This window comes from Aulostomus chinensis, chromosome 11 (assembly GCF_037954235.1).
Source record: "Aulostomus chinensis isolate RoL2024-O1b breed Wild chromosome 11, RoL_Achi_v1.0, whole genome shotgun sequence".
In the NCBI taxonomy this organism is placed as follows: Eukaryota; Metazoa; Chordata; class Actinopteri; order Syngnathiformes; family Aulostomidae; genus Aulostomus; species Aulostomus chinensis.
The window spans coordinates 2,995,654-3,009,656 of NC_141330.1; the positions used below are offsets into that span (position 1 = coordinate 2,995,654).

At 46.3% G+C, this 14,003-nt stretch overlaps 1 protein-coding gene across 2 annotated transcripts in view; it reads left to right on the forward strand.

Moving 5' to 3' along the window:
- Positions 1-516: 516 nt before the first annotated feature.
- The window catches only part of agmo (alkylglycerol monooxygenase), a 47,914-nt gene continuing 34,427 nt past the window's right edge, over positions 517-14,003 (forward strand). The window contains exons 1-3 of one of the 2 annotated variants that reach the window (XM_086217736.1): positions 517-987; positions 5,340-5,470; positions 6,702-6,853. In XM_086217736.1, the coding sequence (XP_086073862.1) occupies positions 856-987; positions 5,340-5,470; positions 6,702-6,853 (415 nt within the window). In that variant the 5' untranslated portion in view covers positions 517-855. The remainder of the gene's footprint in view (positions 988-5,339; positions 5,471-6,701; positions 6,854-14,003) is intronic. The other variant, XM_086217735.1, reaches the window with a different exon arrangement.

Genomic DNA, 14,003 nt, shown 5'->3' on the forward strand with positions numbered 1-14,003 from the left:
CTTGTAACTCGAGGTTAAAAAAGACCCCCAACTCCTTGACATGAATAGTCAGGAAAATAATCAAATGATTCTCATAGTTTATCTCACTATTTCCACATTTTTGGTTCATGTTCTTCACATTACTCTCATTTTTTTGAATAAAAAAATGAATAAACCTTTCAGTTTGGGAGTAATCGTTTCTAACAGACTTGCTGAGAAAGCAGAACATTATTATGGACCGAGTGATGTCACGGGGAGGAAATTCATTTTCATACTCAAGCACATATATTTTTTAATTTTTAGGTCTTTCAAGTAAAGCGTTTTATTCCTGGTTCCCTTTTAAAGATGTTTTTCAACGTGATCGTTTAACTCTCTATTCACTATTATTACCGTTATCATTGTTGTCATTTCTTGAATTGTCTCGTGTTTTCAGCCTGAGTTTATTGATGCAGTTTGCTTTACTCTGTGAATTAGTTTAATAGTTATTTTAGTTTTGGGCCGTTACTCATATGTTTCTCTTTTTTCACCTCTGATTCAGGGGAATGAGGTCGCAAGCTCGACCTCAAAAAAACTTTGTGTAAGAGGAGCCAAACTCTCGCGAGAGTGAGGGGACGAACGTGAGGTGTGAAAAGTCAGCCGGGAGCAAAGGTAAACACGGCGGCTATAAAAGAAGAGTTGGTCGGTTGGCGGGCGAGTAGGATCCTCCAGCGGCTCCAGGCGGACCCTGGCGTGCAGGGGAGAAGTTTGCTGACGTCCCGGCGGCTCCTCCGTTCTGTAACTGACCCCCTTTACCAGGAAAAACCAGTGAGGGACATCGGGGAGGAGAAGGTGCTGAGGAACGTCAGAGCCAACCTGCACAAGTGTCACCGGACAGAGATGGCTGAAGCCGCAGAGCCCGGTCCGTTATCCGGCTCGGTGTCCAAGGGGTTCCGGGCCATGTTTTTCATGCTGACTCCGAATGAAACCTCGTTCCAGAAAGTGGAGGATGTCCCTCAGTACGTCCAGCAGGTGGGTGCGGAAGTACCAGATCCGAGGGTCACGTGGTCCCTCACTCACACCCAACAGTCAGTCACTCCTCACTGCATATGACCCCGAATCACCAGGAAAACTCCATTTAAAAAAAAATAAGGGAAAAAAAAGAGCAAAGCGGTGCCACGAACAGTTCTGCGTTCACACCTGAGGGGAACTGACAGGCGGCCCTTGAAGCCACCAAGGTTCCTCTCTGGGTTGGGGTCTGCTCACTGCTGGCTGCCCAAAACCATGGCGCTCCTCATTGGTCTCAGTTCTGCCCACGTTCCCATGTGCATGGCGCCATTTTACAGGATGTTGAAAAGATGGCAAAGTCAATTTAACATCAAAAGAGTTCATAATTCACGCCGCTGTGAAGGATCAAACCAGTTTTTAGGATGTTTCTTCTCTCCAGTCAGTTTTAGGAAAGGGAAACCTCGTGCGCCTTTGCTTGGGAGTTGCAAGAGAAAACCGCTTCTCTTAAACGCTCTCTTTAATATTTCCTTTGAGAGGACAATTAGCTTGTGAGGCGTGAGAGAGACCTGGAAGCAGACGCACGCCACCAGTGGGGTCACGCCAAACCTCACCGCGACACTGAGAACAGGTCAGAGGTCACGTCCATCAACCTTTACCTGGATGTGTGTTTTATCTTTGTCTTTTAATTCAAAAAATTAAGGAATTATCTGTTTATTTCACCTGCGGATGATAACAACCATCACGACGGATGATGTTCACGCTGATCAATCTCTCTGGGGGGGCGCGAGCACAAACATCACCCCATGGAGAACAGAAGAAGTCTTGGGGTTGTTGAGGTCGTGTCTCCATGGCGTGCAGTTCGTTCAGAGCCGGCTCTGCGTTCGCGCTGCACTTCCATCTATCGGAGTTATTGTTAAAAAAAGAAAACGATGGAAGTGGATTTCAGTTGTTCAGATTCTCTCGCTTGGCAGCACGGTGGAGCAGTGGTCCTCACTGTGGCCCCCCAGCAAGAAGGTTGTGGGTGGAGCCCCAGCTGCAGCACGGGGTCTTTCTGGGTGAGTCTGCATGTTCTCCCTGTTCCTGCTGGATTCTCTCTGGTACTCCAGCTTCCTCCACAGTCCAAAGACATCAAGAGGGACCAGGTTAATCCAGACTCTAAATTGACCGTAGGCGTGGCTGGGAGAGCCAATGGTTGTCTGTCTCTATGTGTTGGCCCTGCCATGGACTGGTGACCTGTCCAGGGGGAAGGCTGCTGGGATAGGCTCCACCCCCACCACCCTGAACAGGAGAAGAGGGAGAAGGTGGAGATTCTCTTGCTGAACAAGACACAACAGGCTCCTAAACTGTGTGTGTCGGAAGTCCCGTTGGCGTTGGGCTGCTTCATGTAGCCCAACGCCAACGTAAAAGTGTTGTGGCGTTGTCAGCAAAGCCGCTCCCACACCAACAGTTCTGCAGGTCAATTTTAGAAAGCAGCTCGTCCCCGCTGCAGTGGACTGAGACCTCGCAGCTATGAAGCACAACACTCAAAGGTTGCAGGTTCCTCCCACTGCTCGCTGTCAATTTACAGTGTCTGAAGTGCCTTTTTATGACAGTGTCTGGTGCTGGTTTAACAGTGGATGTTTGTTAGGAGCTTTTATGGGGAACATCAGGGGAGGAGAACAATTACCCTCACGGCAGGAGACCTAACAATCCACTACCAAACGCCATGAAACCCGTTTGTTGCTGCTGCAGGGTTTGACGGCGATAAAAGTTTGTGACTCAGCACTATTTACGGTTTGTGATGTGTCATTAATTATTCTTGCACAACTGTTATTGTGTGATCCCAACAGGCCGAATCAATTAGAAGTAAAACAACACACACACACACAATCTTCTAATTTTGGAGTTGTTTGGATTTATGGGTCTTCTGGGTTCCTGCCAGGTCTCATCTGTTCAGTGATTTCAGTGCAAACACACAATTTTTTAGACAGCAGGGATAAAAGTGGATGTCAGCCGGCGTGTTTTCAGCCAATATCCATCATCTGTGACCTGTATAAAAAGTCTGAATGGGGGAAAAGGCAGACATCTGGTCCACAAATGTCAAATTCCATGTAATTCAGAAGAAAATAAAATGAAATTATTAGCGGCCACAACACAGAGTCCACAAATATATTTATGCGTCTGTAGAAAATGGGCTGCCTCGTCGCGATTTGCATAAAAACACACAAGAAGACATTTTTAGAAAAGTAAGATCAAAAGGAGGAAAAGTTCCACGATGGAAAAATCGGTTTCGAGAAAAAATGACAGTGATGGGAAAAGTGCAGAGATGCATATTATGCTAAAAAAAAAAAGAATTAAAAAAAAAAAGAAGCGGGGATGAGGGTTTTTTTTTTTTTTTTTTTTTCTTTTCCCCCTGCCGTCGTCTTTTTATGCACAGCATGAGAGTCAACCTGCCCTGATGAATAATTTTGTCCGGACCTGTCAAGATCGCAGGGCTGCAGAAGTAAAACTATCTGCCTGACAGGAGAGAAGAAAAAACAGGGGGGGTTGTGGGGGTTGTGGGTGGGGGGGTGGGCCGGTGTCCAGAATGATAATCTCTCTCTCAGCGGGGTTGGAGGAGGTCTGCCTGCTCTGCAAGCCCATTTGTTAGCTTGCAGCACTGCAGTCTGCAGCCAGATGTTGGAGTGTTGCGTGTGATCACAGGTCCCTGGTGGTGCTCTCGCCTCTGCTTCTGCACACACACACACACACACACACACACACGCACACCTGCAAAGTGTGAGCATGTGGATATGCACACTCCACACATGGATACAAGCACACACACAAACACGCACACACTTCCTCTCTCCCCACCTGCACATGTGCGCCTCTGTGGTCCCGTCACACCCTTCATTCCTCACTCTTGGCGGAGGCCGCGTGTCCGGGTTACGACTGCAGCCGCTTGGTCAACGAGCGCCTTCGAGCTAAAGCTGAGCGGCGGGGCTGACATGCTGCTGAAGTCGCAGGCGTGACCTGTTTGCTAACCCCGTCCCTCGCTAATTTGTTCCATGTTTGACAGTCCCATTAAGAGGTTATTACATGTTTCCAGCGCCGTTAGAAACAGAGGTATGTCACTGCCTGCTCGGGTCACTCTCACCATTTATTTTGTCACAATTACAAAATCTAATAGATTCATATTAAATTTTTGGACGGTGGAGTTCAATCGTCGCGCTCCAGTTAAAACGAAGATCTTGCACAATCTCGTGCATAAAACAGATGCTAATTGAAATGAAAACAGCCCTTGATGGGCCACACGTGTGGGAGCTGTCCTGCTGCAGCCTGTGGTCGTGTGGTCATCCAGAACAACACTTGTGCTGGGTTTTGCAGCTTCAATCTTCTCGTTGTCGCGCACAGATGGAGGGTTTTTTTTTGTTGTTGTTGTTGTTTTTTTTAAGAAGAGCAGAGCTGAGTTGTGTTAATCTGACTGTTGACCTCATTCTAAACTTGAGTGTTTACGCAAGTCAGAATATAATTTGTTTCTTTTTCTCATTTAAATTCTTAGTGAGTGAAAACTCTGCGGTGCCCCCGGGTCGCTTCCGTCCCGCGTTGGCCCTGAAAGGGACCCTGCTACCTCCCGGTTTGCTCAAATTAGCCCTGGGTAATAAAACATTAGCAATATACTCCTGTCAGCAACGGATTCTTCCCTTCAACATTAATGAGAAAAGTCTCAACAGAATGTCTGTAGTTTATTTTCTTTTCTATTTTTTTTTTGTGACATACAAACTGCCATGAAAGCGCGTCAACAAATATGCAAAGTTTGGTTGCAGTGACCTAACACACGTGGCCGCGTGACCCCGTACGTCGATTATGAAGCAGGGCGAGACATGGTTGGTCGTAGAAGTGCAGGCAGTGACCCGTCCCGGCGGTCCGTCATCTCAGCCACCATTGCAGCTACTCGCCGTGAAGGAAACTGAATATTTCGAACTGCCATTATCCACACCCCCACCACTGACCACCCCGCCGACCCCCTATGGGCCCACAGCCTTGAGCTCTGACCAACATGGTCCCACCATACACTCGGTCCCAGTCTTATATTTTGCTTGGCTTGAGTGTGACATCACAATTAAAAAAAATTTTTTTTTTTTTTTTTTAGCTCCACTCACTAATGTTTAATTCCAGGTTGAGACCGGCTGCTTCAGACTTCCTCTGCCGAACAAACATCACGGATCACAAGACATGAAAGTCTGCGAGCTTTCAGCTCTCGCGCCAGAACAAATGTTCCTGCTCAACACAACTGCGAGAAGCAGCAGTGGCCTTGAAGCCCTCTTGTTTTTTAACAGTTTGCAACAGCACCGAATCATGCTTGTGTGTGTGTGTGTGTGTGTGTGTGTGTGTGTGTGCGTGTGCGCGCGCAGGCCACTCCTTTCTTTGTGGGGCTGATGGTGGTGGAGCTGGTGGTTGGCATGCTGAAGACCGGAGCCCCAGTGGTCACCATCACTGATGGACTCACCTCCGTGTCTGCTGGAATGATCTCCAGGCTCCCCATGTGAGTGTTTCACAGGTCGCAATCAAGTCACGCCGTCTGGTGTCAGCTGATGACCTCCGTTTACAGACGTACTACTTTCTATAATATGGCTTTGGTCAAACCACAACCCTTCTGCTCAGTCGTATCATGAAACACCGTGTGAAAAATACATCATCCTCCATTCCCGATTAAAACCTTACCAGATAAATCGATTTTTAAATCTTTTAATTGGTGTCAGAGCAGCTTGGAACCTCCTACCAGAAGGCAGCAGCTTGTACCCAGGATGGAGCACCCGGGACGGGTCGGTTCCCGTCCCGCTGGCTTGCCGTGACAGGTGATTTCCAGTAAGTCAGGGTCCTGTTGATCTGCCTTGGGGTGGACAAATCAAAATCTTTATCCCTCCTCCTCCTCTGAATGGATGTAGCACCTGAATGTTTATGTGGCCTCCGGAGAGCTAAAGAGAGATTTACAGATTCACAGAAGATGCATCAGTCTGCCAGTTTCCCACCCCTTAAAACTGCAGGCAGTGGATTTCAGGATCGTGCCGGCCAAATATTTGGATGCATATTTTGTCCTAAAGAACGGCTAGAAGAAGACAGAATCTCTGTGCTGCACTGCTGACTCCCGCCGGAGTCCCTCTTGAAATGGAAAATAGCTAAAGAGTTGAAAAGTTCGACGGGGCAGCTTTCCAGTGTGGTCTCATAACTTTGAGATTCCGAGATGGTTGGATCCTTCGACTGTATTTAATAGATAGGTGTCAAGCATTCTTTATTCATGCAGTGTTTGCTCTAAACTTAAGAAATGAAGGAAAACCGCACAGACGTGTTTTTTTTGGGGGGGGGGGGGTTTCTTTCTTTTTTTTTCTATTTTTCTCCTGCCTTTTCTAAAAGGTTAAAGGAAAATGAACTGCATTCATGTAGCACTTTTTCTGGTCCAGGGGTTTATATAATGTTCATTTTCCCCACTCAGACACACATTTATTCGGTGGCGGAGGCATCAGGAGCGGTTGGGTTTGGTGTCTCGCTCGAGGGCGCTTTGCCACAGACTCTGGAAGAACCGGGGAGCCAATCAGGAACCTTTTGATTACCAGACAACCCAGTGATTAAAAAAGAAAACAAAAAACAACTGGGGGGATGTATGCAAGCAATAGTGGCGTATTTAGTTTCTTTAAAGGGGGGGGGGGGGTGGCAGCAAAATGGTTCTAAATGGTTGCAGCGTGAGTTAGCAGACCTCATGATGGTTCCTCCCTCAGGTTGCTGATGAGAGGCTGTGAGCTGACTGCGTACATGTACGTATGGGACCGCTACCACCTGGTGGAGCTGCCCTGGGACTCCGCCTGGACCTGGTGGTTCACGTTCCTGGGAGTGGACTTCTGCTACTACTGGCTCCACCGCTTTGCTCACGGTACCAACTCACACCGACGTCCCACTGTGGAGAAGGGGCCTCGCTGTTCTGGGAACAGCTGAGTTGCTTCCGTTGCTCTGCGGTTTCCGCACCGTGAATTAAATAAGAAAGAGTTCCGCACCTCGTTATCGTCATCTTTTTAAAAATGCAAGTGCACAGGGTGTCCTAAGGCATCATTTTTCAAAAGCGACACTCAACCAGAAAAACTCGAGAAATATTGAATTGTCTCTAGAAACTCTCCAACCACGCTTTCATAACAAACTAATGTTCACAGGCGGTTCTGGAGAGCTTTCAGTTTCCGAGGATGATTGAAGGGGGTGTACACACAAGAAAATGTTAATTTTCACATGTTTCCAGACAGTTATATATACACAGCGTTGATGAAAAACCTCCTGGGTTGCAGTTATTCACATCACAATCAGATTTTAACAACAAAAACATTTGGAAACACGTGTTAATCCCAATGTTAGCACAAATGCCGTGATCAGTGCAGCTGATTGAAAGGAATCACTTATTTTTCAGAGCTCGAGTGAGACTTTTCATTTTGTAGAGCAGGGCTCATTGATATCTGACAGGTTAGCAAGACCTTCAGGATTTAAGTGAAGCTAAATGTTCACTCCTAGCTTAACGAGCACAGTGTGGTTGGATGAAACTGACAAAGCGGCCGAAAATATGGCTTTTCCTCTTTTTAAGCTGAGTCGTCGTCAACGAGCCGAGCGAAACAAACGCAAATGACAGCGCGTCACGGTGGAGAACTCCTTATGTTTGCGTTTTAAACTTTAAAACACTTCAAGTGTTACATTGAGAGTGTATACTTGTTTGTTATGCTAAAAAAATTAGGGAAGTATCTCGTCCCTTGGCGTGACGTATCAAAGTTTGGCCCGGTCACATGTCACGTGATTATTTTACAGTTTACGATGGAGCAGGAAGTGCTGCTGTTGTGCCGGTGTGTTCCATCTCTGAGTACTGATTAAACTGCCCAGCGCCAGACAAACACCCTCTCCCTCCCTTTCACATGTCCTTCAAATAATACTAACCAAGAATCTACAAAGCGAGCCGATGAAAAATGGTCGTAAAATGTTGATTTAGTTACCATCCCTGCTTGGAGGAGTCGGGAAGATAACACACACACACACACACACACACATCATGCTTTCCTGGACGTTCCTGAGGAAGCAATCACTTTTGAGTTACATCCAGCTGGTGTGGAGCTGTGCAGATGTGAGCGGCCGTGTCTCCAGAGGGCCGTGGTCTCAACCCCGAGATGTCACAACAACAAGCTGTATATAATCCGAAGCAGCGATGTCCTACAGCATCGCTGTTGAAAAAAACAAACAAAACCAAAAAAAAAACCTCAACATCTACAAAAAAAACCCAAAAACAAACAGCAGTTAACAAATCCGTACGGGATACTGTATTCCTGCAGTGCTGCTTGGACAGAACGACCCAGAGCTGAAACTCCTCACTTTCCATGAGTGTTGGCTCGCTAATGCACGTGCCAGATGCTGCGCGCCCTCGCAGCGGAAGAGAAGTATTTATTTGTGGCATTCACTGGTGTTTATTTGTGTCAGCGGCTCTTGAAGCTTCCCGCCGTCTAGTCCACATACTTCTGGATGAAAGTCCACTGCCGCTGTGTTGATGTTAGAATCTAAACAGGAGTTGTGCTTTTAAACCCTCTGCTGCGACTTTCCAGGAACTGCCCGACATGATGTTGAGGCGACTAAGAACATGGCCTCAGGACATTGGGAGGCATTTTTACTCTGACACTTTTATAATTTTCTGAATTTTCAGATTCAACTAACAACATTTCAGCTAATTTTTAGTAATCTGCTTCATTTTTTCACTCAAAATCAATAGTGGGCATCTTATAACCAGCAAACAAGGATACTGATGCTAATGCTAATTTAAGCCTCAGTAACCTGCTAACGTGTGGCACTCGTCTGCCATGGTAACAACTTAAATCCCGGGTACAATGACGCCGCAGTAGACGCGGGAATTTAACAGCATTCATGGAACTCAAACTCCCGGTGAATGTCCTGATATGCCGCCTGCTTCTGGTGCTTCAGTTTCAGACTCTCGTACGTTGAGTGGGCGGAGCTTCATTATCTGTAATGGAGACAATGAAAGCTCGTCACCTCCAGTGGTAACTTTTGTGATTTTTTATTTATTTATTTATTTTTGGTTACAAATTTAACTCAAAGGATTACCATCGTTTAGTCGATGCTGAGTAGGAAAAACAGACGTGAGCTATGAATACAACAGAAACGGCATCGCCGTCCTCCACGCCGCTGCAAACGTCGTTATACAAGCCCAAGGTCCTCCAATGCTATTATGACAACACCTTCCGCTTCTCTCTCTCCGACACGGAACAAATCGCCCCTTTCAGCCGTGTTTAAAAAAACAGGTACGTAAGTAGGTAGGTAGGATCCTTTCACACTGTTGAGGGGGAATTTTGTCTCATTGTTCTTGAACCACTACTTTTAATTCATCTAAATTCTTTGGTTTACGCTTTGACCCAGACGTTTCGATAATCCTCTACGGATTTTCAATGGGGCTCGTGTCCGGGGATTGAGCTGAGCTGGCCACTCGAAGCCCTGGATACTGCGCTCCTGCAGCCATGTTCTACCGGCCCTGGCTGCGTGGCAAGGGGCGTTAGCTTGTTGAAACATCCAGGCTCCACCCTGTCAGAACCGCGCACGTGCTGAAAGGAGCCTGTGGGTTTGGAGAACGCCACAATAATTGGCAGATTCAACAGGCCGCCACAGACGGTGAGATTACCAACACCAGCAGCACCGTGACACGGCCTCCACCGTGCTTGGCAGTACCTTACATGTGGGATAGAATGCTTCGCCTGTCCTGCTGCGTGCCCTCGCACCAGCAGGAGGAAGGTGAAGCCGGAAACTGGACTCATCTGAGCACAGATCTTCTTCAGGTTCCTTGCTGTCCAGTTCTTGTGTGCTTGGGCTCAACGACGCCGGGCTTGCCTGTCTCTCACTGATCAGGGGCTTCTTGACAGCCTTGTAGGTCCTTCGGCCATCGTCTAAAAGACGGCCATGTACACTGGACACCAGTGTGGTTTGACCACTGCTGCTGAAGTTCCTGTGATGTCATTCGGCGGTTGTCCCCACACATGCGGGTCAGGATGCGGTCATTTCTTGCTGAAGAAACCCTTGGATGCCCAGATCTTGGTTTGTCTTCCAGGCCGTTGGTCGGTCTGTATTTCTGCGGAGTATCCAACTGAAGGGCTGCATCTGTACTTCCTGGCCCTCTGGCGGCAGCTGCACCCTCCCTGGCTGAGAATCTGTATCTTCAGGTGTGTTTCCTGCGTCAGGTTCCTTGTTTTAGCTTTTTTTTTTGTCTCTGAAGAACTTTCAAATATGCTGGATTTGTATAGACACAAAGCGCAGAAACAAAAATTGCCTTTTAATTAACGGCACGACTTCATTAGTGGGTCACTGGTACCAAAATGACCCAATACGCAAAATTTCGTACGGATTTTTTTGGAAACCATCAGCTTTAGATATTTAATGGCTTTTTTTTTAGGATTTGTTTAGTATTTTGGCGGTGACTGTACTAAAAGAGGTTGCCCTTGAAGACCTCAGAGTGATTCTTAATGAGATATTTCACAAACGCTTGAGGTGCCCAAAAAAAAAATGTTTTTAATCTAAATTCAACTCTCACGCCCAAGTTTAACCTCTAAAACTGTCACTAGATTTGATCTCATTGCCGACACAGCCCATTGAGCCCATCCACGCTTGTTATGACCGTGCAGAGAGAAGAATTCACCCTGAGCCAGAGATAAATCCCTGCAGTGTATTTGTATTTGTTGTTGGTTTGCAGTCTTCAACAACAACTATAAACCTTTTTTTTTTCTTTTGCAGTAGCCAGATTTTCCAAACATTGTGAAGACGGTTAAAATCATTTGATTAAAATCAGCGCCAGATCATAACAGAAGCTTTTTCACAGCGCCTTCTTTACCCTCTCAAAGAGCAATATGAACTAATAAAGAATAAAGGATGGTTTTAAATCCGAACACCGTCCGTGCAGAGTAATCAGCTCTGCTGTGCACGTAAACTTGATTTCTTATTTCTTTCAGATGCTCCAAATAGTTCAAAACCTGCGTATTTTTATGTACCTTTAAGAGCCGCGGTGGTGTATTTGTGTAAGTTGTATTCTGAAGCACTTACATTAAAAAAAATTAAAGATATGTGCACAAAAGATATGTTTTCAAATGTTTCCGTCCATTTGACCAAGGAAACGGACACCGGCGAATAATAATAAAAAGCATCGGATAATATCAAAAGTAGATTTTTAAGATATTAAGAAACCAAGAAATAGAGGCGGCAGCGTCAGTACCAGAGAGCTGGTGTGTCGCCGCCATCGTAAGATAAAAAGGACGCGCTAACTTTGCTAGCATGAGCTAACGGTGAGTGAATCTCAGTTTTCCAGGGGCTTTAATCTCAGCAGGTACAAGCACTAACTGGTTTCCTCTCAGTTCAGACTTTGGAGTGACTGGTTCTCATGGTCCCTATGACTGCAGTGTTCAACGTTGCGTATTGAGGATTGTGTTTAGGAGAAAATGACTCTTCCGGCGAACTCTGGCACATCTACACGGACGCAAAAGCAGTGCCTCTTTTAGATGAATGGATGAATAAATGTGACTGGCGTGTTGCAGCAGGAGTAAACTGGGGCGGCTCAGTGTTTGTGATCTGACTGACTAGAAAAGTTGCCCCTCTGTGTCGCTAGCCGGGGGTGAGTCATGTAAACGAATCTCTCGTGGTCATCAGGTCGCCGTCTGGAGGGCTGACGGACCATGTGACCTTGTGATTTTTTTTGTTTTTTATTTTTTTTTTTGTAGTGTTGACACATCCTCTGAGGGATATTCGGTCAAACCTGGAGGATTTTCTGAGGCGTGTGTTCCCCTCGTCTTGTGACGAGGCAGAGCAGCGATGCCCACAGTATCACATAACTGCTCTGCTTATTTGGTCAGAACCCTTTCTTTTTTTTCTCTTTAAACAGCAGAATCATTTTTCATGTCCTAAAAAAAACAAAAAAAACTTTCCACTTACTTTCATTTCCTCTTCTTGCAGCCTGTTGGGGTTGTTATTATGGAACATTGTGGGGTCGCAGATAATTGTCTGGTGCTGAGCAGCCGCAGCGCTCGCCCAGGATATACGCTTTTCCCCTCGCAACCAAAGGGAAGCAGCGTTCTGCGACCACAGGACAGAGCAGGCACGCTCCTTGCTGCTCGCTCTGGTCAACCGGGGTCGTCTCGGTCAACCAGCGTTTGACCTCGCACTCTTTTCAGAGCGACGTTTGACCAAAATTTTCCAATATGTGGGATGGATTTTTGTCTGTAATGAAGAGCAGAGGAATGAGACAGATGTCGGTTGTGGGTAGAGTACTTTTTTTTTCAGAATTAAGAATACACTTTTATGTCATATTGTCATGTGTTTCAGGCGTCCTGTCATGCTTTATTGCAATTAGTCTTACAATCCTTCCAGTTTTGGTCTCAAAACAGACTGCAGGCACATCTAAAAGCCTATTTTGTCAAAACATATGAGCCATAAATCTTAGTAGTGCATAATAAGGGAGAGCACTATAGAAAATGCCAAAAAAGCAAAAGTGACATCCTCTGCTGGGACATATGAGCCCTTATTAGCTTCAGCGTAAAATATAATTTTCAGTTTAACTGGTTTTATGGTCGTCTTTTCATAGTTTCCCTCTCATGACTTCCACATGAAAGGACAGCTTGAAGATAATTAAGTGGAAAGTACTTTGAAAGGCGGTCAGTCGCCTATGCTGATGTCATCTTTGCTGAGGAGACATTACCACTCGGCTTCGCTCGTGCCAGACGCTGTGATCTTGGAGATAGCGACAGATTGGAAGGAAACTGAGCTGCAGGCATTTCGGCCTGGACGAAATTCAGGGTTCAGCATTGACAGAAATATCAGCAAAGCCAGTGACTAGACCTTATTTGTGGCCTTTTGCTTGGCGTTTGGTTTGCCTTTCTGTGCAGCCAAGCACCGCCCGTCGGATGAGTTGAGGCAAATCTGGAATTGTAAACATTTGTATGACCTTTGTGCAGACTCAAATGAGGGGCTTGGTTATCCCAGTATCAGTGTTTGCGTGATCTCTTGATTTTGTGACATGAACCGGTGACAAAATACTTTGTAGTAGTGGTTGTAGCGACTGCTGCTCATAAAATAGCTCTTTTATTATTGTAGTCTTTTCAGTTTTATTTATCTTTCCAAGAAAATAACACTATTAAAACAGAGTATACATGTCTGGACGGGCCAGTGCGCCTGTAATGTGAATTCCTGGATATTAAACGCTCATCTGCATTTTCTTGGAAATCCGGCTTTGGAGGTGGAGAGGTTTTGTTTCTCTTTCCAGTGGATGAAGACGAGCTGGAGGCTGTTCTGGACTGAAGCCTGCGGACCGTCACGCGGGTCCTCATGAGTCTTGAGTCCTTCATCTACCGGATATGGGGCATGTCCACGAATCTGCACGTATGCATCAGATACGGCCCGCGTTCTCCAGAGAATTGTGGTCAATGTCCAACCGGGATATCTCTGGATTTTTTTTTTTCCGGGTTCTGGGTCGTTTTCCACGCGGTGAGAGTCCAGGACGAGCAGACGGCCTGTTAGACGCTGCTTCAGTCAAATAAACGATTGCCTAAAGCTACTCGGACCCTGGGGTGGAGGGATTAGGTGTAGCAGTCTGCAGCAGGACCCTGCCGCTCTTTTGCTATCATTTGGACTTCGCTGGAAGCAGAAGATCTACAGGAACGCGACGATCCCAGATTAGTCATGGATAAAGAGAGGAGACATAATTGAGACATAGTAACATGATTGAGAACAGGTTGCTTCGTGGCCCGTGATGACACAAGATTATACTGTACAGTTGGCACCGGTTCGTTTTGTGAGAGCAGCGTGCGACGGGGAAACCGCCACAACAACACCGCAACTTGATCACTTAACTACTCAGTGACAAACCCATTTCTGGTGCCAGCCTCATTACTGGTGGTGCCAAAAATATGACCTTTATTTAACATTTAACCACGTCGGTCAAATGACCTGGTGACTGACAAGAAAAGTAAACAAATTCCATTCAGCTTCATATTTGGTCTGTTGCCCTTCAGTCTACT